This window comes from Gymnoscopelus braueri (genome assembly GCF_963280865.1).
Source record: "Gymnoscopelus braueri genome assembly, chromosome: 23".
Classification (NCBI taxonomy): Eukaryota; Metazoa; Chordata; class Actinopteri; order Myctophiformes; family Myctophidae; genus Gymnoscopelus; species Gymnoscopelus braueri.
The window spans coordinates 6,109,303-6,136,153 of NC_137625.1; the positions used below are offsets into that span (position 1 = coordinate 6,109,303).

General features: G+C 42.1%; 2 protein-coding genes across 3 annotated transcripts in view; both read right to left on the reverse strand.

The window, feature by feature from the left end:
• Positions 1-14,678, reverse strand: part of rab3ip (RAB3A interacting protein (rabin3)) — a 31,051-nt gene extending 16,373 nt beyond the window's left edge. The window contains exons 1-7 of one of the 2 annotated variants that reach the window (XM_080421531.1): positions 14,511-14,678; positions 6,345-6,406; positions 5,942-6,052; positions 5,544-5,704; positions 5,021-5,204; positions 2,396-2,476; positions 203-280 (exon numbers count right to left, since the gene is read on the reverse strand). In XM_080421531.1, the coding sequence (XP_080277657.1) occupies positions 203-280; positions 2,396-2,476; positions 5,021-5,204; positions 5,544-5,704; positions 5,942-6,025 (588 nt within the window). In that variant the 5' untranslated portion in view covers positions 6,026-6,052; positions 6,345-6,406; positions 14,511-14,678. Of the gene's footprint in view, positions 1-202; positions 281-2,395; positions 2,492-5,020; positions 5,205-5,543; positions 5,705-5,941; positions 6,053-6,344; positions 6,407-14,510 lie in introns of both variants that reach the window. The other variant, XM_080421530.1, reaches the window with a different exon arrangement.
• Positions 14,679-18,098: 3,420 nt separating this feature from the next.
• LOC308079225 (leucine-rich repeat-containing G-protein coupled receptor 5-like) overlaps positions 18,099-26,851 on the reverse strand; it is a gene marked incomplete at both ends in the record, with an annotated part of 47,571 nt that continues 38,818 nt past the window's right edge. The window contains 7 exons of the mRNA XM_080420601.1: positions 18,099-18,473; positions 19,753-20,096; positions 20,808-20,947; positions 22,982-23,231; positions 25,053-25,138; positions 25,238-25,363; positions 25,898-25,969. Coding sequence (XP_080276727.1) covers positions 18,099-18,473; positions 19,753-20,096; positions 20,808-20,947; positions 22,982-23,231; positions 25,053-25,138; positions 25,238-25,363; positions 25,898-25,969 — 1,393 coding nt within the window. The remainder of the gene's footprint in view (positions 18,474-19,752; positions 20,097-20,807; positions 20,948-22,981; positions 23,232-25,052; positions 25,139-25,237; positions 25,364-25,897; positions 25,970-26,851) is intronic.

Below are 26,851 nucleotides of genomic sequence, written 5' to 3' on the forward strand. Positions count from 1 at the left end.
CTTAAGCCCTATTTTATATACGTTGTCGCACAGAGAAAACCGCCTGCAGTGGATGTATTGATAAGAAAGGCTGGATCAATGCAGTATTGTGAAAAATGTCATCATTACTCGATAGCTGTATCGATTTCTTTGCAAACACTGGGGTGATGAGTAGTTTGTGTGTGTGTGTGTGTGTGTGTGTGTGTGCGTGTGCGTGTTTCACCTTGCCCAATGCTTCCTTCAGCTGTTTCTCAGCGTTGGCCTGTTTCACGTTTGCCTCTCTGACCATCTTATGCGCCTCCTATAACACGCACACAGTACAGTAAGCACCAAAGCAATGCACAAAATACACAGATATAGTACTGTACACACTAAAGGAATAAACAAACACACACACACACACACACACTCAGAGACTGGCATACTCGCCGATGCAGATACCAGCATTTTCGGCACTATCGGCAGCTCTTCCGATACTGGTATCGGTATCGGAACATCTCTACTCAGTACAGTACAGTATGCACCAAAGAAATACACACAGTACACAGATACAGCACACACCAAAGGAATGCCTCATGGATGGATGAGTGTTTCGGCTGCGCTGGAAAAAACGTCGGGCATCAGGAATGCTGAACGCGATGCCCGGGCGCTGAGAAGAGGAGCGCACCGGTCTTTACCATACAAATGAATGGCAGACTGCCGCTGCCAAGTCAAAAGCAGTGTTGCCAGATTTTAAACATTCTAACAAGACAAATCTGGTTCGGGGCTCAATGGCACAAAACATTTTCAGATGTGGGGGGGGGGGGGGGGGTAGGGACAAATACATATTAATTTGGGGGTCTATGGTATGAACATATTTGAGAACCACTGGTTTAAATAATAATTAAAACATTTAGAAGCAAGCCCAAATAAGCAACTACACTTAAAGGGATATTTCACTTTCAAAAAAACTTTTGGTCATTTTATCGTCTACTCAGGCTTTAGTGTAGCCTGGTAAACCCTCCCTCCGGAAATCTCATTTCTATTTGATTCCAGGAGTGAGTCTGGGCTGATCGCCCATTCTGCAATATTGGCTGCAGGCTGAGTTGGGCGGAAGTAATACCGTTGACTGACAACCCCTTCAGCCAATGATATTTTTTCCCCTTCAGCCAATCAGCAGTTCACCAGTCTAATGTGACGGCAACGGGACTTTTGAGACAGCCAAGCCCAAAATGGGTTGCCTTATTCGGATACATGGGTGTCACTGCCCACCCCTACCGGTTCTCTAAATTTTTATTTTTAAATAGGCTTTGTCATGATTAATTGACCACATATATGAAGTTAAACAACTAAATTCTATCCAAACGATATATTATAAGTAAATTCCGTGCCTCAAAATAGAAGTTAGAGAGCTTTTTGAAGTAAAAAAATAGCGGAGATTATAGCGGACAAGAAAAAGATGGCTGCCGTTCGTGTTTTGGGCTCACTCGAACTCGCCACCTGATTGGCCAACTGTCGCTGTCAATCACAGAACGATGTGCGACGACGCTGATAGGCTCGGTTAGCTGGTAATTCCACTAGAAACCCCCACAAAGGGCTATCAGGCCAGACTCACTCCTGGAATCAAATAGAAATGAGATTTCCGGAGGGAGGGTTTACCAGGCTAGCTTTAGTGAGCCCCCCACACAGTTTTTAAGTTGCTTGATTCATTATTTAGATATTTGATATTCATTTTATCAGACACGCCCCCTTCCTATACAAACCCATTATAACTTCAAACTCCATTTTTAACATGTTAGATTCATCAAAAACACCGTCCTTGGTTCTGGTGACTCACCCTGCCTTCCTAATACGCGAGGGGGCCGTGTTTTTTCAAAAACTTTTTTCATTTATTTTTAATGTTTTTTTTTGGAAAATGAAAAAAATGTAAAATTAAATTAAATAAATGAAAAAAGTTATCGAAAAACCACGGCCCCCTCACGTATTAGGAGGGCAGGGTGAGTCAGCAGAACCAAGGACGGGTGTTTTTGATGAATCGAACGGGTTAAAAATGGAGTTTGAAGTTATAATGGGTTTGTATAGGAAGGGGGCGTGTCTGATAAAATGATTATCAAATATCTAAATACTAAATCAAGCAACTTAAAAACTGTCTGGGGGGCTCCTAAAAGCCTGAGTAGACGATAAAATGACCAAAAGTTTTTTTGAAAGTGAAATATCCCTTTAAGAAACAAGCCCAAACGCAACCACCAATAATTTACAAGCTACTTTAAAGAAAAACAAGCCCAAAGTCGCAACACTGGTCAAAAGGCGTTCTCAGCTGATACAGCGCCTAACAAAGTTTTGATGTAACCTCCGTTACGCAATTAACGGAAGTAGTAGTAGTTAGAAGTAGTAGCAGTAGTAGTAGTAGCAGCAGCAGCAGCAGCAGTAGTAGTACCTGGAACAGTGATGCGGTCAGGTCTTCTAACTCCTGCTCTAGCTGGACTCTGACTTTAGACAGTTTCTCACACTCCTCATCCTTCAATAATAACTCCTTACAGTACACACACACACACACACACACACACACACACACACACGTGCACACACCACACACACACACATACATACATGCGTACACACACGCACGCACGCACACACAGAAGCATGGACATATGCACAATGGGGAAAAAAAACAACAGAAAATATAAATAAATTCAAGGTGAAGAAATGAAATCATAAAAATTAAACATGACATGTTCTGAAAACAAACCAACAATATGACCATCAAGGAACATTTTTATTTTGTCTTTTTGATCAACGTTTTTTTTCTTTTTTTTGTTACGTTTGTCATCTGCAATACTGTGCCAGTCATAGCAATGCCACTGGCAAGGTTGCCAACTTTCAGGGATTGGTTGGAGGGAGTTATGGCAGAACACATATTGTGATTATGTAAATGTTAACCACGTCATTTATGCCAATTAGCGTGGTTTTATTCGAGATTAAATGGTAAATGGACTGCATTTAGTTATTTATAAAATAACAAGGTGGGTAAACGACTTGTACGTTTAAGTATTTTTATACTTTTTATGACAAGAAACGCAGAAACGCTACTGTAATATAAATAGCATAGATGTAATAAACAGCTATATACCAGTAATATAGAATAAATAAAATTTTCTAACACAATAATATTATCTTATAGTACCTGTTAAATTTTGGTCTTTTATGTGTAATTTAGTTTTCTGAAACCTCTATTCCAAATTTGCCCTAACCCGGTCTCTTTATAGAACCATTATTATGATTATCAGCAGGAGAATTAATATGCATGATAAATCATATTTCATCATAACAATTATAATGAAAAAAAATATGTAAATGTCAAAATAAATGACAAAAAAAATAAATAAGAAACAATATTAAATTATTTCAACATAAATTTGAAAATAATATTAACATTGCTTAATGGGTAGTGATTATCAATAGCAGAAACACACACACACACACACACACACACACACACACTCACAAAAGTGCAAACATGCATTTTTTTGGCTGGGGTCTCTGCTACTAGTTTGTGTGTGTGTGTGTGTGTGTGTGTGTGTGTGTGTGTGTGTGTGTGTGTGTGTGTGTGTGTGTGTGTGTGTGTGTCTATACTTGTGAGGGCAAAATATTCCCACAATGTTATTTTTTTTTTTTTGAGAAACAGACATTGTGTGAGGACAATTTCCTGGTCCTCACGTTTCAATGTATATTTTTAGACTTAAAAAATAAAATCAACTTTATTAGGAAAAATGGTGAGACACGGGGGTGTGCAGTTAGCTAGGCGAAGCCATATTGAAGAGGTGGGTTTCGAGAGCATTTTTGACGGTTTGGAGGTTGGGGGGCCTCTCTCCACAGGGAGTGCATTCCACAGGGTTGGGGCAGCAAAAGGAAAAGCCCTATCGCCCCAGGTACGGTACTTGGTCTTGGGGACCTCAAGGAGGTTGGCGTCACCCGACCTGAGGGAGCGGGAGGGGACATGACGTCTGAGGAGGTCGAAGACGTAGGGGGAGCCAGATTGTTCAGTCCCTTATAGGTGGCGAGTAGTATTTTGAAGTGGATTCTTTGTTTGACCGGAAGCCAATGAAGTTCACGGAGAACTGGTGTTATATGGTCTCTGGAACGGGTACTGGTGAGCAGGAGGGCAGCGATAAGGACATCTGGAATGCAGTCGGTCTCACTGGCCCTCGGAAAGTTTTGTTATGAACCCATTAACACATTGTGTGCCAGAGGTTTATTAAAATAGGGTACGTTCAGTGCCTGCATATCTTCCATCCACTTACGTTGATACGTTTCGTGCTGTAGCAGCCCCGACGCGGAAGTGCATGTAAACAAAGCGTGCGTGCGAGACGGCGGAGGGTCCCGACTAACGCCTGGAACAATAATATTTCTAACACGATCCTCCATTGCAGAGTATTGCAGAGTGATCGCCGATCGAAAGCGGCTCACTTCCACCACGTTAAAAAGAAATGGAGATATTAAGCTTTTAGTCAAGGAGTTAACATTGGAGTGGTCGACCGGAAGGATTTTTGACATGGATCCACATCCGGCCTCTCCTTCTCAGAGACTCCTTGGATGATCCCAAAGTTTCGTTACGTATTAAAATAAATGGGCCAAAAGCGGTCCGGACCGTTTATGGCACATGACGCATGGATTCTCAAAAACGGTCCGGACCGTTTTTGGCACACAATGTGTTAAAACCGGGAAAGAATTCTGTGTTATTTTTATATATAGCATCATGTTTTTCTGAAAACTCTTAGCATTTAGAACAGTGCTTTAGAGCAGCAGTTCTAGAGTTTGAGAACTAATGGTTTAGAAGGTAATTGTAGAATGGGCCTCAGGTGTTAATGGGTTAAAGGAGATGAGGAGACTTATTATCATGAATAGCTAACGCTAGCTGGCAATACCGCAGGTAGGCTCACCTTAACTCGCTTAACTCAGGCTTTAGGGAAAAAAAGGAAAAACGGCATTTATAACATTGCTGACCTAAAATGTTGATGCCCTCACAAGTATAGTAGTAAGGTGTGTGCGTGTGCGTTACCCTCTGGGCCTTCTCCAGCTCCTCCCTCAGTCTCTCGTATCCTCTCTCCTTGACCTCCATGACCGAGGGACTCCTCAGATGAGACAAACTGTCCATCAAACCACCTGGCTCCTCCCCCTCCTCTCCAGGCAGGAGATTGGCCCCGCCCTCTGCTGCCGCAGGCTCCACTTCCAGGCCTGGGACACTGTTGGGGAGCAGGAAGTGGGAAATACGAGTAAGAATACCAACTTTTTCAACCATTTTAACCCTATAATAATTTTAACCCCGTTTGTATCAGTGAAGTCAATTAAGTTGCACAGAACTCGGTTCGATTCACGTTATTCTTAGTATTTGGGAAATACGACAGGCATCAGCCAAGAACACAGAGTCTATCCCTGTTTCAATGTGCTAGCTAGACCCCTGGGAGATGGATTGCTGAGGTGGAGCGCAACACCTACCATCAGCTGGCCAGTACTAACCGCACAACTTGCCACACCCAAGTTTAAAACCACTGCTCTGTTTTGTCTTATTCTATTCTCCTCACCTTCCATTGTGTCGTGGGGTGGAGTAGACGGGTTGTGTGGGCAGCTGGTCAGCTCTCAGCGTGGCGTGGGGGGATGGCGGGGGGCCGCCCAGGGAAGAGGTGCGGTACAGCGCAGTGGGGGGTGCAGTCTGACGGGTGGGGGGGCGATGGTCTGCTTGGTTCTGAGAGAAAAATCACATTGGGAAACAATGATCAATTTCCAGATTTCAGTTCTTTCCTTTACATAGAGTTAGAGTAGGTGGTTTGGTGTGGCGGTTTATCTGTAGATCAGGTACCTGTAGGTTACCTGCAGGTCAGGTTTGGTAGTTCAGCTGTAGGTTAGTTTACCTGTAGGTTCGGGTGTGGTAGTTAGGTGGTAGTTTAGCTGTAGGTCGGGTGGTAGTTAGGTGGTAGTTTACCTGTAGGTCGGGTGTGGTGGGTGAAGCCAGGTTGACTTCATGGAATCCTTCCAGAGGTTCAGTGCTCTGACTGCTGTTAGCCATAGCAGCTGTAGTAGCTCATCATACACTCTGTATAGACACAGTGAATGCCCATCATCATTGTAATAATCATTCTAAAAACACTTTTAAACAATACTGCAAAAATGGTAATATGATAATGGTATGGTATGAAATCGTATGTCCATTTAGCATGGGTATGACTATCAAATGACAATGAATGGCTAAGGGTTATTTGTTTCATGTTGTCAGCTTACTTGGTTAAGTATTGCTGTTGCCGTTATTGTTTGTTTTGTCTTAAGCGTATCATCATGCAATAATAATAGTTAACACTATAAACATGTTACAGTTAAATATAACTGACCATGGTTGTGGCTGATCCAGGTACACAACAGTCTGACAGCCAGTCAGCAAGACCACTCACATCTGTGAGAGAGAGAGAGAGAGAGAGAGAGAGAGAGAGAGAGAGAGTCTGTTAGCTCATCCTTATACCTCACCGATAGTAAAACTGTTGTGAAAACAGGTGTGTGTGTGTGTGTAAGCATTGTGCCAACAACACAGATGGTCAGGTAGTACAGAAACAACACACCCACAATAACCTCTCTCTCTCTCACTCGTCCATCTTTCACTGATTCTCGCCCCTTCTGTTTTAATGCGAGAAATTCTGGGAACTCAGATTACTCTTTCACTTGCTTCAAAACAGTGTTATTTCCATACACACTACACACTGTTGTCCTTGACAGACCTCATCTATCAACCTGCCATTTTTCCCAAAATATCCGATCTACAAGCTCCAACGTGTCATGTGTGTTGCTGCGCAGCACAGCACTGTGGTATGATCAAATCAAATCAAAATCAAACTTTATTTATAAAGCACATTACAACAATCGAAACTGAACCAAAGTGCTGTACATGGAGAGACAGAAAAACATCAAACAGGAAAGTATGTGAGTGAGACAACATCAAAGTCACACATCACATACAACAAGAGATCAAGACATGAACTCAAATGTGATTAAAAGCTAAAGAATAAAAGTGTGTTTTAAGAAGGGATTTAAAAGCCTCAATAGAATTGGCACTTCTAATATAGAAGGGCAAGCTATTCCAGAGCCTGGGAGCAGCAGCAGCAAAGGCGCGGTCACCCCTACTCCTCAGCCCGGTTATGGGAACCACTAAGAGCAACTGGTTGGCTGACCTCAGCGCTCTCTCTGGCATATAGGGCTCCAAAAGTTCAGACAGGTATAAGGGGGCTAGGCCGTGCAGAGATTTGTAGGTGAATAAAAGAAGCTTAAAATCTATTCTAAAATTGACAGGGAGCCAGTGGAGGGCTGCTAAAACTGGGGTTATGTGCTCTCGCTTTTTTGTACCAGTGAGGAGGCGAGCAGCCGCATTTTGCACCAGCTGCAGGCGCCTGAGTGAGGACTGATCGATACCGGAGAGTAGGGAGTTGCAATAATCTAGTCGAGAAGATATGAAAGCATAGCCTGGTAAACACCCCCTCCCTCCGGAAATCTCATGCATTGCATTGCATTTGGTTTCAGGAAGGAGGGTCTGGGATTGCTCACAGAGTAAAGCTGCCCGAACCGCTGCGCATACGAACCAATCAGCGGCTGCTAGGGGCGGGATCATCCAATCACCTGCCTAGTAGCTTGAAAAAATGAAACTCCGTCTGTCATCGATTCTGCGCCCGGAGTCTCAGATGCAAGTACGCTGTGAAACAAAATGTGTGTCGCAAGCTTCTTCCATTTGACGGAGTGAGGTTAATGAAAGCATGGATTGCCATCTCCAGTTGTTTGGGTGGAAGATATGGTTTGACTTTCGCTAACAGGCGTAATTGGAAAAAACTGCTTTTAATGACGGAACTAATATGTTTGTTAAAGGTGAAGGTACTGTCAAAGGTGACACCAAGGTTTTTGACGGAGGAACGGATGTTTGTGCTGAGGGAACCCAGGATGTTGTTGGTGGATGGAGCAGTATTATGGCCAAAGAATATGACTTCTGTTTTATTTTCATTGAGGTTTAGAAAATTTGTGTCCATCCATATTTTGATATCGTCCATGCAGTCCTGTAAGCGTTTAAGTGAGTTTTGGGCATTGGTAGTGAGGGGTAGGTATATTTGGACATCGTCAGCGTAACAATGGAAAGGAATGTTGTGTTTGGTGAAAATTGACCCTAATGGCAACATGTATAGAAGAAACAGAATGGGGCCAAGGATAGAGCCTTGGGGGACTCCAGACGTGAGGGGGGCCACAGGAGATGAAAAGTCACCTAATTGGACAGAGAAACTTCTGTCCGCAAGGTAAGACTTAAACCAGGCCAGGGCAGTGCCAGATATACCTACGTGATGTTCTAGTCGTGATAGTAAAATGGCATAATCTACAGTGTCGAAGGCAGATGAAAGGTCCAGGAGGACCAGGACTGAGGAGCTTCCAGAGTCAGCAGTTAAAAGCAAATCGTTAAAAACTCTCAAGAGAGCAGATTCAGTGCTGTGGCCAGGTTTAAAGCCAGACTGAAACTTTTCATGAAGGCCGTTTGTGACAGCCGTTTGTGACAGCCATAAGATATGATGAAGGTGGGTCAACAGGGGGGTCCTCAGAATTACTACAAAAGGGCCGCCAAATCTTTATGTGATAGGAATGTTTTATTTGTATTAACCACTTGAACCCTAAGATCCCTATTCTGGGGGGAACATTTGCAGAAAATAGCAGATCTACAAGCTGACTTGGTGATCGACTATTTTCGGTGTAGAGGGAGTAGATCTGTGTGTAGAGGTGGTTACCAAGTTTTTGAGGTGGTTAAATGTCTGAAAATGCACATTAACATGAATCCAGCATATTAATAGAGAAGATAATGTGTAAACAAACAAACAAACATAAATTTACACAACACTGATGATAGTGCTGTCAAACAAGTCAATGAAGCCATCTATGAAAAAGTTGAATCTGCAACACTATTATACAATATATGTAGTGGGGGGGGGGTCCCCGCTTCATCTCTCTCTCAGCTAAGGGGTCCTCCTCTGCCTGAAAGAAAACGTTGAAGTAAGACCCCCGCTGCAAGTCTCAAGTTCTGCCTGATCTAGGATCAGATCATGGTTCTACTGTTGCACACTCTGTACATCTGTGTTCAACAGAGTCAGATAACTGTCAGCATCCCACCTGTCAGCTACCTCACCCAACCAACCAATCAATGGCCTTCCCTGTCTGTCTCCATGGAGACCCGAGGTAACCCTACACCCGAGGGATTGTGGGTAGGTATCGGGTTGCATCCAGCTGCCTCCATTAAAGCCTCATTCCCTAATTTAACGAAACCATTTCTCTGCCTCCTGTGGCGATAGGGAGATATTGGGGGTATTGTACTAGAATGCTGCAGCAGCACGACAGCCATAAGATATGCAAAATTATTATTACATGATCACCATGATCATTAATATTAAGGCCTTGGCCATTGACAATGGGTGGACCACTACTTAAAGGAGCACTTCACCCACTATTTCGACCTCGTCTTCATATAATTGGTCCTCACTAATGCTCATGATAAAACCTGCCTACCAATGACATCATGGATGGGGATTCCAAGCTAATAGAAGCCACAGCCTTTCTCTTGCTGAAATAGAAGCCATTGTTAGCGCATTAATAAAAAAATACATTTAACAACAAAAAAATCTTATCTGAAATGACCAACCCTGCCTACCGATCGGATGATGTCACTGGTAGGCAGCCACAGTCCTCCTCTGAGACACAGAGTGAATAGCCAGAAATGGTGCCATATTATAATGAGCGTTAATACCAATTATGAGGTTGAAAATGTGTGAAGTGCTCCTTTACAACTGTCTAATAAGCTGGTGTGACGCTTCAGGAAGGATCAGCTCCACCGTCTAGTCTACTGGCTGAGCCTCATCTTCTCTCTGTCTGTGGACCGTTATTATACTAGTTGTTGTTGCTGTTCAGTTCACCTGTGTGTGTGTGTGTGTGTGTGTGTGTGTGTGTGTGTGTGTGTGTGTGTGTGTGTGTGTGTGTGTGTGTGTGTGTGTGTGTGTGTGTGTGTGTGTGTGTCAGCATTGTGCCAACAACACAGATGGTCAGGTAGTACAGAGACAACACCCACAATAACCTGCCCCCCCCCCCCCCCTCTCTCTCTCTCTCAAATGGCAGACCAATGCATCGCAATGCGACACGTTGTGAGCTTGTAGATCTGCAATTTTTTGGCAAAGAGATTTGGTGTGGACGGGGGAAAAAACGGTCCAAGTACAGAGCCAACTCAGGTCCAGCTTACTCAGTCTAGAGGGTTTTCAAGACTTGGTTAAAGGGGAGGTTTTTCTTGCTTGTTCATGGGGGAATCGTTGGGATTTATTATATGATCTTGACCTGCTCCATATGCTTTCATCACATCCCGGCTCGACTATTGCAACAGTATCCTCCATGGCACCACCTCCAAAGTCCTCCATAAACTCTAATATGTTCAGAAGAACTCAGCTGCCCGCCTGCTCACCAGTACCCGTTCCAGAGACCATATGACACCAGTCCTCCATGACCTACACTGCCTTCCTGTCAAACAAAGAATCCATTTAAAAAATACTACTCGCCACCTACAAGGCACTGAACAATATGGCTCCCCCTACCTCTTCGACCTCCTCAAACCTCAGGTCTGGTGGTGACGCCAACCTCTTTGGAGGTCCCCAGGACTAAGTACAGTACCTGGGGCGATAGGGCTTTTGCTGCCCCAACCCTGAGTAACACACTCCCCAATACTCTCAGAGAAGCCCAACACCCTCCAAACCTTCTAAACCCAGCTCTTCAATATGTAGAGATATTATTATCATTATTATTATTATTATTATTACATGTAAAGTGCCATGACATAACTTTTGTTGGCTTTCTATCATGAATAAAATTGGCACGACATTCTCCTTCCATACTGATCTTCATTCCTTCACCATCAGATACACTTTTTGAAAGAGAGGCAGACAGACATATAAAGAGAGAGAAAAGTAGAGATAGGGATGGTAAAATTAGACAGAAAGAGACAGAAGAGACAAGCACAGTGCACGTTCGCACACACACACACACACACACACACACACACACACACACACACACACACACACACACACACACAGTTTGTTATGCATTGTTAGACAGTCAGCTGCTTTTCTATCCTATGACTAACACGATGATGACCAGGGATAGAGTGAGTGCGTGCGTGTTTATTATCACCAGTATAAAAGCTCTATACTAGGATCTATAGCCGGGGAGGGACACATTATCTTCTCTATTAATATAGACCCACGTGGTCTATCAGATGGGAGAGCCACGTGCATTTTCAGATGCATTTTCACAATCAATCCATTGTGTTCTGGCTTGGGTCAATGGATCTATCGTACTTAGTATACTTTAAATTCCTATTTATCGGTATCACAAAGAAAACTTTTTTTGTCAAGGTTTTAAAGAAAACGTAGTAAATACGGTCTCTTTTTTTTTTTACATTATTTTTATGTTATATTATCATTCAAATCTTTTTCCAGTTATTTGGTGGTCCACTTGCAATCTCCTCAGGGCCAGGTTGAGAATCAGTGAGTTAGAGAGACGCAGGGCACACTAGGGAGGAAAACCGGGTCATCTTTATTCATGAGTCGACCACTGCTGTCCTACAAAAAGGAAAGATTGCACTCTTGACAGGGAGGGCCCTCATGAAACTACAGGCTACACTGGTGTTCGTGACATGATCACGGTGCTATCGTCACGATGCTATGCTATCCTTACTATATTTAGTCTGGATTTGACCAGCTAGCATCTGGAATGATATGGCAGACAGATAACTATAAGCTTTCATTTACCAAACAATACCCTAATCTTAATGTCTAAGACCAATTTCTCTGATTTCTTAATCTCATTTTACCTCGTCGGTATGGCTGTGCTTTGTATTGTTTTGTCGTTTGTATTTTTGTATTTGTGTCACATAACCGCTTTTCTTGTAAAAGAGACCTACGTCTCAATGTATTTACTGGTTATAAAGGTTATATATATATAATAATAACACAAATAATAATATTAATAATATTTTTTATTTATAACACTTTTTAAATTCTTGCAAATCTCAAAGTGCTAGGTTATATCTTTTCAGTTTGATCTTACTGTACAGCCATCTTCTCCTCATTGTGGTTTAAAGGCATATTAGCCTAGTCTCGCGTAGCCAGACAACTATTCCACAATCTCTGAATGCTATATAGAGTCTGGAACTACAACTCCCGAAATCCGAGAGAGGAAGCTGGCACTTCCGTTCACGAAAATATATATTTTAAAATATCTTTACATTTTATTATTTTATTTCCATTTCTGCTAAGCAGCAAGCTAAATATACTTAGATGATTTGTATTTATATTAGGATAAATTTGCGCGACTGTAAAGACGAAACGGAAGTGGGGAGGAGGCTTCACATCCGGTTTATATTCTAATCATGATCAGAGCTTCCGAGTCCCAGACTGTACGACCGGAAACATTTGAAAATTGTGGGAGGCAACAGTCTGGCCAATATTAGCCCAATGTTTACATATCAGTAAAAACACACTTTCTTATCATGTACTAACTCACTCACTGCTATCATAAAACAATATATAAATGTTTTATCCATCATTTCCCTCAGCAGTTACCAGCCACTGGAGTAGTGTGGTGGTGTTTAGCTGCAGAAACACATAGCGTTCTTGCTGTATTGTGGCTTTTTCCATGGCACATGACATTTTCAGTTGGGTGCCCGTGGTCAATTGCATATTAATGTGGGGGTCCTTGACATGAAAGAGTGCAACAACCACTGAGTTATAGTGAGTCAGTCAGGCTACCCATGCAATAACACAGATATATGGTCCTATAAAAAAAAAACCTGGTCATGGTGACATACAGTAATGGCAAAGGTCACCATTCACACCCACACCATTTCATTGTGTTCGATGTAATCAGGTATCAGGGATCAAATCAACAGGAAGTGATGCCCACCACCATGCCCTAGGAAACTTGTGGATAAACACAAAAAAATGGAAGCTAAGCTAATGTTAGCGTTTGTTTTATTTGGTGGCAGTCTGGCAGAGCCAGGTTTCCCTCTATGCTCATTTAAACAGTGGTGGAAAAAGTACTCCATTTTCTTTTCTTAAGTAAAAGTACCAATAATATACTGCAATGTAGAAATACTCGGTTACAAGTAATAGTCAGGTATTCAAAATGTACTTGAGTAAAAGTACAAAAGTATGGTATCAAAATGTGCTTAAAGTACCAAAAGTAGAAAGTACTCATTATGCAGAATGTCCCACGTCACAAGTTTTCAAATGTATAAAGGTCTTTAGAAAATAGTAGATCTACAAGCTCACAATGAGTCACATCACAACATGAGCTTGTAGATCGGCTATTTTCAAATGGCCTTAAATGTATATTGGGCTGAAGTGGTTAATGTATGTTTTCTAATAATAATCAAAATCTACAAAGTAACTAGTAACTAAAGTGTTCATCATTGTTGTGAAAGTATCATATTTGCCTCCGAGATAGTGGAGCAGTAGAAGTAAAAGTATTGAAATTTTGAAATTAACACAGGTAAAGTACAAATACCTCATCATTGTACTTAAGTACAATACTTGAGTATGATATGTACTTAGTTACTTTTCCACCACTGCATTTTAAATTACACTCGCAGACGGCTAACATCACCGTTAAGCTAACTCTGCTTTTCATGTAACCTTATTATTACAATAACACCATCATGTGACAGAAACCATAATAATGCGGTCAGTGTGGTGACCTCATTCGTATTTAAATGAAGCGTTTTGTGACGTGACACTTGGACATGACAGATGAATGGGACTAGCGTCCGTTAGCATGTCAGCTAATAGTGGGCAGAAATGACAGATGTCACACGCAAACCGGTGACCCGTGGAACTCGGTCTCCGGCGGGGCTTTAACAACGACTCGTTCGTTAAAGGAGGAGTTCACCCAAAAAATTACTTATTTTCTATCAATTACACACCCCATGAAGCCTTGATTTCATGGATTTACTTTTGTTTTTGTGGCATTCCTAAGACAATAATTTGATGACCGTGTGTATTTCCGGTAGGAGACACAAATAATCTACTTTGTGTCTCCTACCGGATACATTAGCCGGTAGGAGACGGGAATCAAATTATTAGCTTAGGAATGCGACAAAAACAAAAAAGAATCCATGGATTCAAGGCTTCATAGGGTGTGCAATTGATAGAAAATAAATCATTTTTTGGGTGAACTCCTCCTTTAAACGGCGACTTCCGGAGTCCAATAATTCAACAAGTCACCAATGTCGGTGTAACACCACACACACAGACAGACAGCTGCTTTCTGATGAATGATGTATCTGCTAAACCAAGCTATAAGGCTAATTCATATTTTTAACATGCATATTGTACTGTACACTGACACAGTGTGTGTGTGTGTGTGTGTGTGTGTGTGTGTGTGTGTGTGTGTGTGTGTGTGTGTGTGTGTGTGTGTCACAAATAACGTCATAGCTGTCAACTCACCTGTGTGTGTGTGCGGGGGATGTTTAATGGCGGTTTTAATTGTCTTCGGGTAAAAGCACAATGATGCAACGTTCCACAGGAACACATAGAAGCAGGATCCTGTCTGCAGCTTATATTCCAACAGCAACCATGACACTGATGCTGCGTTCACAACCTGGGAAACGCCACCGATGCACAGTTAGATGGTGCGTTCACAAGCTGGGAAAGAACATCGATATGGTGCGTTCAAGCGATGCCCACAAACCTGGGAAAATAGCACCGATAAACCACCGTCAGATGGTGCGTTCACAAACCTGGGAAAGAACAGTGGTGGAAAAAGTACTACATTTTTTTACTTAAGTAAAAGTATCAAAACAATCTGTTACAAGTAAGTCAGGTAATGAAAATGTACTTGAGTAAAAGTACAAAAGTATTGGTATCAAAATGTACTTAAAGTACCAAAAGTAAAAGTACTCATTATGCAGAATGTACTCATTTCACAAGTTATCATTATGTCTAAAATGTACAAAAGATATTTAGAAAATAGATAAAGTTTAAATAGGGCTTAAGTGGTTAATGTATGTTTTGTAATAGTAGTCAAAATCTACAAAGTAACTTGTAACTAAAGTTTTCAAATAATTGTAGTGGAGTAAAAAGTACAATATTTGCCTCTGAGATGAGTGGAGGTGAAGTAAAAGTATTGAAAATTGGAAATACTCCTGTAAAATAACCTCAATACCTCACATGTTTACTTAAGTAAAGTACTTGAGTAAATGTACTTAGTTACTTTACACCACTGGGAAAGAACACCAAAACATAATAAAATGGTGCGTTCATGTACTTTGATTGAGTGATTGAATACTTTATTAACAGTTTGCAAATAGTTCAGCGGTACGATTATGCAATGATGCTAAAAGGATAACACAAAAAGCCCCAAGGGCTTGTTTTCCCATTGTGGTCCTGTGTATTCAATTCATCAAACATTTAAAGATATATAATAATAAAGTATATTACATAATACAAGACGTCATCAACACACTGCCCACAAGCTGAGAAACAACACGAATACACCATGGAATGGTGCATTATTCATAATGCCCACAAACCACACCAATACAACCCAAGGTAATTAAAAAGAAGGTATTGTCATCTATGTCATTTTCGCTATCCAGCAATTCCAGCCAGCAGATTTGTCATACTGGGAGGCAAACAGCCATGGAATACATTTATTGGAGTCAGGTGGACCAGCTTATGAACAAACACAATTTCTAAATGATGGAGACCTTAATAAAATACTCTGTCAGGAAAATAAAAGACTCTATACGTTTATTGAGGTATCTAAAGAGCACAGAGTACGTTTTTGAACGTGCCAAAGTATCGCAAGACTGACCATCATTGACCACCTGACAACCAAATCTTGCGATACGGCCGAGCCAGAAACGATAAATGACGCTTAGATGCCTCAATACAATTATACAGTGTGCACATTTAAAAGTGATTAGAAAGCAACCTATGAATTATTTTATATTCCAGATTAATTGACAAAGGACACAATCGTTCAGAAATAGTGTTTGTTCTCAAGCTGGTCCAGCAAAATGAATGTCTCAATTTCAATACAGTAATGCATTGATATTAAAAGGAAAATGTACTTTGTAATTTCTACTTTTGAATACTTTAAGTATTTTTAAAAGCAAGTAATCCAGTACTTTAACACTTAGTAATTTCATGCAGTATCAGTATAGTAAATTCATGCATCGTATATTTGTGATTTATTTTGCATTATTAATCATATATCATACAGAGGGTACAATTATGGTACAAATACAATAATTATTAGTTACTGTAAGTACATTTACTTTGTTACTGTCCACCACTGCTTCTATCTACAAGCTAACTACTTCTCCATAATAATGTTGGGTGAGTCTACTACATGCAAACACTTTGTTTTAAAAGAAAGATAAGACATTTGTTTCCACTGAAAACACATAGACACACATTGAAATAAAATAAACAGACTCAAAAGTAGATTACTAGAAAAGGTGTTTATATATACAGAATATGTTTTTTTTTACATAATGAAAATATCACTTTTACAGGTTAAAATACTCAAACATTCAATAATATTTTACAATAGTTTACAAAAAGGAAATAATCATGGAAGACGTTGATACCGAGCGCCACTGAAAGTAACAGGTCATTTTTTTTTATAATGTCGTTGCTGTCGGGTGGAAACCTTGTATGTCCAAACCTGTTACTTTTCAAAAAACTGAAGAAAACAAAAACCCTGCGTTTCGAATGTCTATTTCTCAAATTCTACCATACTCGTGGGGGCCATTTGGCCCAAACAGCTACAGGTATAGTAATACAAGCATGCACACACACACACACACACACACACACACACACACACACACACACACACACACACACACACACACACACACACACACACACACACACACACACACACACACACCCCCCCCCCCCAGGTTCAAAGCCTGCACAAGGTGAATCTGTGTGCAGCATGTGTGTACGCAGGGTGGAGAAACTCACACAAACATTACAATTCTGACACACAGGTGCAATGTCTCTTTAACCCTGTGCTTCTCCAAATTTTTAAAGGTGTTATAAGTTATATTTTTTGGTTAAAACAAAAAGGATTTTGTTAAGAGGTTAAAGCTCTATATTCTGATAGTAATCATTGCTATAGAATGTTTGTTCAGTTACACGGGTCTCCCCATCTCTCCAGATCTTTAGTAAACAGAAACGGCATGTTCAGGTGGGCCTGAACAATGGCCAATATCAGCAGGAGAGAGAACCCATTTATCAGCTTCAATTTTATAGTGTTCCAGTTCCAATTTGATCTGCTCACTTCTATGTGTCATTACTTCCAATTTCATCTTTTTATCTTGTTCTCTCTCCTGATTGGATAAAATTGACAACCTGACCTGAACATTTATTTTCTGTTTACTAAAGTGCTGCAGCACGGAAAAAAATGACGCTTCACCGGCACGTTTCAATGTTTTAGCGCTCCTTTAGCAAATTAAAAGATGAGACTTTATTAGCGTTAAAGATGCACTATGTAACTTTCCTGTTCTACCCAGGATTTGAACCCGGGACTCCTGCACAAGTGCTGAAAATGTTACCACTAAGCTAATAGAGCCTGCCTGCTTGCTCAGGGGAGAAGATGTGAAATTGATGTCAAAATGGAAAGAAACCAGAAACAGGCTTGTGTCAAAGGTCGTGTCCAAACCTAAACACTAGGATCTAAATGTCTCGATAGAAGAAACAGGGAGACCAAATACAACCACCCCAATTGTGGCCTAAAAGTTGTACTGTATTAACATACTCTACCATACAGATAGTTCAATCAATCAAACAAAATTACATTGTAAAAAAGTTACAGGGAATTAAAAGTCTGAATTCTCATTCCATTATACTGTATTAGGACTGGGCAATTAACGTATCGAAATATAGAAAACAAAAGATTGAAATAATAGTGATATCGTCCAGCCCTACACAGTACTCTATAGTTGATCCTATGCATGCGTTTGTATATGCGTGCACGCGCGTGTGTGTGTGTGTGTGCATGCGGGTGTGTATCTCAGTCTAGTGACAGGTGACAACAAACGCCACGGGCCGTCGTACTTCCCGCCTTCCTCTTCCTCTCTCGCCCTCCTCTTCATCCTCCGTGGCCCCGCCCAGCTCCACCAGCGCCTGCGTCGAATCGCACGACCTCTTCTCTGCCTCCTCGCCCCCCCCTCCCCCTCCCCCTCCCCCGCCCCCTCCGTCGCTGTACAGCCAACCCAACGGCCCCAGACCTCCTCCTCTCTGTGTCCTCCTGGTCAGGGCTCCCGGGGCGCGCTCCATCAGCGCCCTCTGCAGGTCGTCCCGGGCCAGCGGGGTGAAGAGCAGGTACAGCAGCGGGTTGATGCAGGCGGGCAGCGCCACCACCAGGAGGAGCGCTCCTTTGACGGCCTCCAGCTGTGCAATTTACAATTAACATTTTGGGCATTTAGCACAATGGTTCCCAAACAGTGGGACAACATTTTAAAAATCCCCCAAAAAATTTAACAAATTTTGTTTATTTAATTTATATATTTGTTAATTATTCTTTTCAAAAATAATATCATGAATGAAAAAAAATTCAAAAAAATCCATAAATTACAAAACAAATGTTTAAGAAGTAGTGAAAATAGCCGATCTACAAGCTTGTAGATTTGTTATTTTCACTAGTTTGGGTCCTGGGGATACATCAAATTTCCCTCTTGGGTGTCGAGCTAATTTTCTTTGGGAACCAGTGATTATCAGACGCCCTTATCCAGAGCGACTTACAGTAAGCAATATACTATCAAAATAAGAATCTGTACATTGAAACTATATGATACCAGGTTAAACAATGAACCTACAGTAGCATCTGTCTAAATAACATGCTGAAACTGCATGTAAATTATTATTAGGAATGATCATTCCTAACATTGTGTTAAGCTGTGCGGTGGGAAGATGCAGTGGGCTATCATAGGAGCACTTTTCACCCATTGTCAACCTTCTCTTCATATAATTGGTCCTTCTCACTAAGGCTCATTTATAAGATGGCATCATTTCTGTCTACTCACTCTCTGTCTCAGAGGAGGGCTGTGGACAGTTCAGAACCCTGCCTACCAGTGAACTAACAAAATATTGAAAACTAGAATTGACAAAACTTTATTTTTTGCTGAAATCAAAATCAAAACGAGGCTTTACAAAAAAAGAAAATGCCCTTAGTTTTAGTCGTTGCCAATATGTCATACATAAGTCATTTAGCTGTGCCAGTTTAAAGCCCACAAAATCTTCACAAATAGTGAAAATAGCCGATCTGCAACCTCCCAACGCGTCGCATCATGACACGTCTTGAGCTTGTAGATTAGTTATTTTCACAATTCTTTTGAGCTCTTTGAATGTTGCTACTGACCATTACAATAAATAAACCTAAAACTAACACTAAAACTAATAAAAACTAAACTAAAACTTTTCAAAAAATGAAATCTAAACTAACAAACCCACTTCAACCACTTGGAACCCAGCATTCAAATTCTGGGGGTGGGGTGGGGAACATTAGCCAAAAGCTCAAGCTCATAACACAAGAGATTTGTTGAGGGAAAAAAGCTACAGTACATTTCATTTGTAACTCACGTCCAGTTCACAAAACAAATTATATTGAGGGATTAAGTGTTTAAACATTTTATAGAACTAAACCAAAATTCAAAAACAAATTTATAATAACCTTGAGGTGCAGCAGGGAGGATAAGGAGAGGAACGCCACGGGCAGGAAGAGGACGAAGTTGGAGAAGATCAGGAAAGCGACATGACGCGTCATCACAGCCTCCTCCTCCTCCCTGGGGCTCGAACCGTCGACATCACAGGAGCGGTACGTGTGCACGTACGTGTGCACGTAGGCCAGCGTCATGAGCAGGAAGCACAGCGAGTTGAGCAGGAGCAGGGAGAGAGAGGAGGAGAGACAGGAGGAGAGCGAGAACAGAGGGAGGCACAGGGATGTAGTTCCGTCCTCGGCCAGCAGAGGGGGCAGAGTCGCCACGAAACCCAACAGGAAACAAACGCACACGGACAGACAGAGGGAGAGAGGAGAGAGAGATGGAGAGACTGGTGGGGAGAGAGACATAGAGCAGACCGATAGAGAGAGATTATAAATATGATATAATATACATAATATAATTATATCATAAAAAAATCATTCTTCATTTACTTTAAAGTTCCCAACCTGTGGGCCAGCCGGCCAGGGTCCGCTGATGGGCCGTGAGGATATTGCAACTGGGCCCTCAAATAATTGGCAAAGCACCAAGACTTTGATAATATAACGTTACTATAAAAAATTATGTAAAAAGTACCGGGGTAGTGTACTAGGGTGCTGCCCTGTAAATTTGATGTAAAGCAGTCTTTAACAAATAACATCCATACCATATGTGTGTGTGTGTGTGTGTGTGTGTGTGTGTGTGTGTGTGTGTGTGTGTGTGTGTGTGTGTGTGTGTGTGTGTGTGTGTGTGTGTGTGTGTGTGTGTGTGTGTGTGTGTGTGTGTGTGTGTGTGTGTGTGCGTGCGTGCGCGTGCGCGTGCGTGTGTGTGTGCGTGCGTGCGTGCAGTCGTGTACATCCATACCTTTGTGTGTGTGTGTGTGTGTGTGTGTGTGTGTGTGTGTGTGTGTGTGTGTGTGTGTGTGTGTGTGTGTGTGTGTGTGTGTGTGTGTGTGTGTGTGTGTGTGTGTGTGTGTGTGTGTGTGTGTGTGTGTGTGTGCGTGCGTGCGTGCAGTCGTGTACATCCATACCTTTCTGAGTGAGCGTGTTGCGGGCTCTGCTCCTCTCCAGAGCAGCAAGGGTTAACAGGAAGAGGGCTGTTTCAGAGGAGAACACAGACAGGAAGCCACTCAGTCCGCACAGGAAGCTGTTCTCCCAGCGCACGCCATACCTGTACACACACAGGGTATTTTATAAAAAAAGGTAAGGTCATCTATGTCAAGGGTTCTTAAACTTTTCAGTTTGGCGACCCGATGTCAAAACTTGACTTTCATGGCGTCCCGTCATGTCAAAACTTGACTATCAGGGCGTCCCGTCATGTCAACACTTTCAGGGCTACTGAGCGGCAAAAAGTGACGCCTTGGGAGTGAGAACGGGTTGGTGTGTGTGTGTGTCTGTGTGTCGCTTCGGACTGTATTGACTTACTGCCGTGTGTCTGCGTGAGACACACACACACTTCAGCGTGGACATAAAGGCATGCAATCTGCCTTTTCAGAGAGATCGTATAGATCGCGACACAGTGAGTGTGTGTGTGTGTGTGTGTATGTGTGTGTGAGTAGAAGCAGGACATTTGAGCTTTGGAACGCCATATACCGCGACAGTTATGAAAAGGAAAATGACTTATTTTGTAATTGTGATAATAGTGTATAGCCTATATTGTAGGCTACTAGATGTGAGGGCCAGGCGACTAGATGTGAGGGCCGCGTTGCGGCCCGAACCTCTAGTTACATTACATTTAGTTTGACTCAGTTCCACAGATAAATATTGTGAGAATAGCCGAACTATCACAACAGCTCGCAGTGCGAGGCGTTGTGAGCTTGTAGATTGGCTACTTATCACAATGTTTGGAATGAAAAAGGTCTTAAGTCATTAAATTGTAAATTTTGAAATGTGCAGACCCTGTATACTTATTGGCTTGTTTACTGTTGAGTGAGAAAACAATGTTGCACATTAAGCTAATCATATGGGGACCCCAAATTATTTTTGGGGTCCAGTTTTGGAACCACTGATCTATGTCATTTTCTCTATCTGGCAGATTCGTCTCACTGGGAGGCAAACTGCAGCCGGAAGTTCGATGGAATGCATTGTAGTCAATGAGAGGTGGACAAGCTTATGAACAAATACTATTCCTGAACGATTGAGAATACTCAATCCACGAAAATAAAAGAAGACATATCACATATTGTTTTCTGCTGTGTTGCTTACACAGTACACTGGATCATTTTATTGAGGTATCTAAAGAGTATGTTTCTGAACGGGCCAAAGTATTGCAAGACTGTCGATCAATGACAACTAAATCTCTCGATACTACCGAGCCAGAAACTATACCTAACGATGTTTAGATGCCTCAATGAAATCACACAGCGTGCACATCGGAAAACAAGTGATTAGAAAACTTGTGAGATGTCTTCTTTTATATTCCTGAACCGATTAACTGACAAAGGACGCAATCATTCAGAAATAGTCTTTGTTCACAAGCTGGTCCATCCGGCTCTCTTTGACTGCAATGCATTCCATCAAACTTCCGGATCCAGTTTCCTCCAGTGCCTTCCAAGAGTCAAACACTTCAGCATTGATGACTGTTCCTTCTTAATCATCTTTCTTGCACCCACACAGGAAGTCACTGGTATAGGTCAGTGCTTCTTGACCAATTTCAAGCAATTAATATGTATTTGAACGCAAACAACCATCTGAAAATATTGTGCTAATATTTGCGATAGACACAAAATAATTCTAATACATTTTTTACACCTTGTCAGAGTACTATGAGAGCAGTGTAAATTCGTGATTATTAATCCTAATTAGGGGTGTGCCGATATATCGTCCCGCGATATATCAGCGTTTTTTTTTTTTTTTTTTTTTACAATAATAATAATGAGGCATGCAAACAGCCCCGAGGTGAAAAGGGTGACAACATGTTTTTTTTTTTCGGGTCAGGTGTCACACTATTGCCCTATTTGGATTCAAAACGGCTATTGTAGCTGAAACGCTATAAGTTTGCGTCTGAATAATGCAAAAACAGAATTATTTGTTTGCATTTTTTCTCCCCCATATATTTTCATAATAAAAAAGTGCGTATCGTATCGTATCGAAATCGTATCGAAGTTGTGAGCCAAATATCGTATCGTATCGTTTGGTGAAATTAGTGTATCGGCACACCCCTAATCCTAATCATTTGAAATAATGCCAACGCGCTACTCTGTACCTCCAGAAACTTCCATAGGTCCAGGCGTCGACCACAGCCGTCCATCCGGTCCAAACTCCCATCATACCGTTCACCAGGGCCAGCAGACCAATCAGAAGCTTGGGAGGCGTCAGTCGAGAGGTGGGCTTTGCCGGCAGGAAGACGGACAGCGCCACCAGCACGTTGCCGACCAATGAGACCACGGCGATGAGCCACACCCCTCCGCGCAGGAGCCAACCGCTGAAGAGATGGAGACAGGTATGGAGTGGACCTGCAGACAGAAAAACACTCTGTGTGTGTGAGTGCGCCCGCGCGCGAGCGCATGTGTGTGTGTGTGTCTGTGTGTCTGTCTGACATTTTAACTGATAAAGAAAATAGACTTTACAAAAAACAATAACTAACTGAAAATGTATTGTGTGTTTACAAATCTAACTAATACAATCATAGAGAAAATGTCCTTAGTTTTAGTTCTATGTCAATCGCACCGCGATGCAACGTTTGTTATTTGTGTATGTACCTGGTGTAGGGGTGTGTGTGTGTGTGTGTGTGTGTGTGTGTGTGTGTGTGTGTGTGTGTGTGTGTGTGTGTGTGTGTGTGTGTGTGTGTGTGTGTGTGTGTGTGTGTGTGTGTGTGTGTGTGTGTGTGTGTGTGTGTGTGGTGTGTGTGTGTGCGTACCTGGTGTAGGTGTACAGTGGACAGTATGTGTGTGTGTTGTTGCTTCATCTTGGAAGTCCTGATCTGAAACGCACACGCACACGCAAACACGCACGCGCACGCACGCACGCACGCACGCACGCACGCACGCACGCACGCACACACGCATGGATGTGTACACACACACACACACACACACACACACACACACACACACACACACACACACACACACATTAACAATGTAGTTGGTTTCAGACCCTCTAAGCCCAATGCAGACTACAGCCAAACAACCAACATTTCTTCGGTTCTACTGGGTCCAGACCACAATATGACGTCATTCAGAGGTTCGGGTGGGCGGGATCAGAACTAAATTCGGGTGTTCTGTGCCTCCGAAATATTTGGACTATCGAACTAGTTCAGCTACTGTGATTGGTCAGACGTTGGTCAGACGTTCCGCATTGTTTCCGAGTTCAGCCCGGCTTCAAGTTCATTCTGTCAGCGGTGAAGCCAGTGAACAGCAGCGGTAGTTTGGAAGAGACACAAGCCGTCTTCCAGGGGGTACAAACACCTCTGAAATCTCCCTCTAGTAGTTACCATTCATAAACACAACCTATCACTAGAAAGAGAAAACCTCCATATCTCCGTCAGAAATTCCCCAAGTCGCGTCATGATATCCACTCCAGGCATTCATTTAACCACCTGTTCCAGTGCTGCTGGCAGTGTAGCCTACACAGGGCTTAATTTGTGCTGGAGCTGGTCGGAACTTGGCTCCAGAACCTGCCTCCTGCGCTCCGGGGCCTCTAGAAGGTGTTCCGTCACCTCAAATGCACATACAATACAATTCATTTTAGGCTATTTATCATGAAAGCTTTCACATTTTCCCCTCAATGTCCCTTCCTGCTTTGGAAAAAGATCGTGGATGAAATGAAACCGAGTTACGATCATAAATCGCCACAATTTAAACACTTTAGTATTCACAGTTAGAAGAAGGGTTGCGCCTGTGAGCCGGGTGATCCGTCTCATACGCTCACTTCTATGTTAGTTGCAGAGGACTCTGCAAATAACTCAAAGGCCCCGCCTCCCCCTCATGTCAAAGTAGTTGTCAATGTTTACAACTTGATGAGAGGACATGTGGAAATATCTTTATGGACCCCAAGAGAGAGAGAGAGAGAGAGAGAGAGAGAGAGAGAGAGAGAGAGAGAGAGAGAGAGAGAGAGAGAGAGAGGAACCAAATAATTTAAGAATTAAGCACTGAGCCTACACACTGCTTGAGTGAGTCCCCCACTCGCCACCAACAACGTGAGCCCAGCCGAACCGAAGTTTTGTTGTAGCATGCATCAGGCTGGAGGGTACATTATATTAGTAGTGTTCACGTGTGTGTGTGTGTGTGTGTGTGTGTGTGTGTGTGTGTGTGTGTGTGTATGTGTGTGTGTACCGTGGTTTTGTTCTGTTGTTCTCTCTACTTCTTTCAGACAGGAGATGAATGCACAACACTGGAAAGCATAAGGTACCTCCATCACCCTGCACACACACACACACACACACACACACACACACACATAGTATTGCTACTTTTACTTGAGTAAAACATCGTACACAGCACATGCAGCGTAGGTGTACCTGACTCGAGGTAAACTCTCTCTCTGTATCAGCTGTGTCAGCTGACGATTTCCAGCCAATCGCAGGTGAGTTAGGCTGCCTAGGCCAATCACAGGCAGGGAGGAAAGCTGATTGAACGAGAGATCACTGGAAAGAGAGATGGAAGAATGTATTATTACACAATGGAAGAAATGCAATGACTTAACTTATCACTTCTTATATCAACTCATTGTATCTGATCTCATCTCAAACCAGTTTGATCTCTCTAGATCTAGTCTTATCCTGACTGATCTCATCCCCCTAATATGTCTCATGGGTGAGACCACAGCCACAGCACTAGAGGGAGCGACTATGATCTGGTACCACCCAAAATTTAGAACAAACATGGGAAAATTCTCATTCTACTACTCTGCCACCAAAATGTGGAATGTTTTGACATCATCCTTTAAAGAATGTGAAACGCTGGTTTCTTTCAAAACATCTGTCAGGAGACCACAAGGGGGCGGTAAATGCAATTTCCCATCTCCTTTGTACATATAGGCTAGTGTTTGTATTTGTTCATGACATGTATTATTATACTTTTTTTGCATGATCCTTTTAGCCTTAATGTCTGACTGTAGCACGTGCTGTTTACTTTTCTGACTAATAAAGCATTCAATCAATCTTATGGTGTGTTCTCACAGTTTGTTGAGGGCAGGCAGAGCAGAAAAACCACTGGACTCCACTGAAGACAACCTGTTCCACGATATGTCCCTATGAGAGGACAGACAGACAGACAGACAGACAGACAGACAGACAGACAGACAGACAGACAGACAGACAGACAGACAGACAGACAGACAGACAGACAGACAGACAGACAGACAGACAGACAGACAGACAGACAGACAGACAGACAGACAGACAGACAGACACACAGACAGACAGACACACAGACCAGACACATTTTGTCAATTATTTGTGTCATCACTTCCAATTTCTCTTGTTCAATCTGAATCCTGTCTGAGTTCTCTATCCTGATTGGATACAATTGGTATCCTGACCTGAAAATGAGTTTTCTGCTTAATAAAGAGCTGGAGAGACATGGAAACTCCTGTTACTGAACAAACACTCTATAGCAATAAGTACAAAATCAGAATATAGAGCTATTAATCACTTATTTTAACCCAAATAAATCACTTACCCTACCTAAAAAATCACTCAACTGTGGCGGTTTTGAATTCATGGATATGTTTTTGTTTTTGTCGCATTCCTAAGCCAATAATTTGATGACCAGCGGACCGGTAGGCATCGGTTCTGGTAGGAGACACACAGGAGACACTTTAGTGTCTCCTACCGGAACCGCTGCCGGTCATCAAATTATTGGCTTAGGAATGCAACAAAAACATTGATAGAAAAAAAGGCATTTCAGGGGTGAACTATCCCTTTGTATGTCTTTAAATGAATAATAAAAACACAAAGGACCACAATGGAAACAAGCCCTCAGGGCTTTTTGTGTTATCCTTTTAGCATCATTGCATAGTCGTACCACTGTACTGTTTGCAAACTGTTAATTAAGTATTCAATCAATCAATCAATCAATTACTAGACGTTGTGTGAAAATGTGTTAATGCAGCAACTCAGCATGCAGCATAA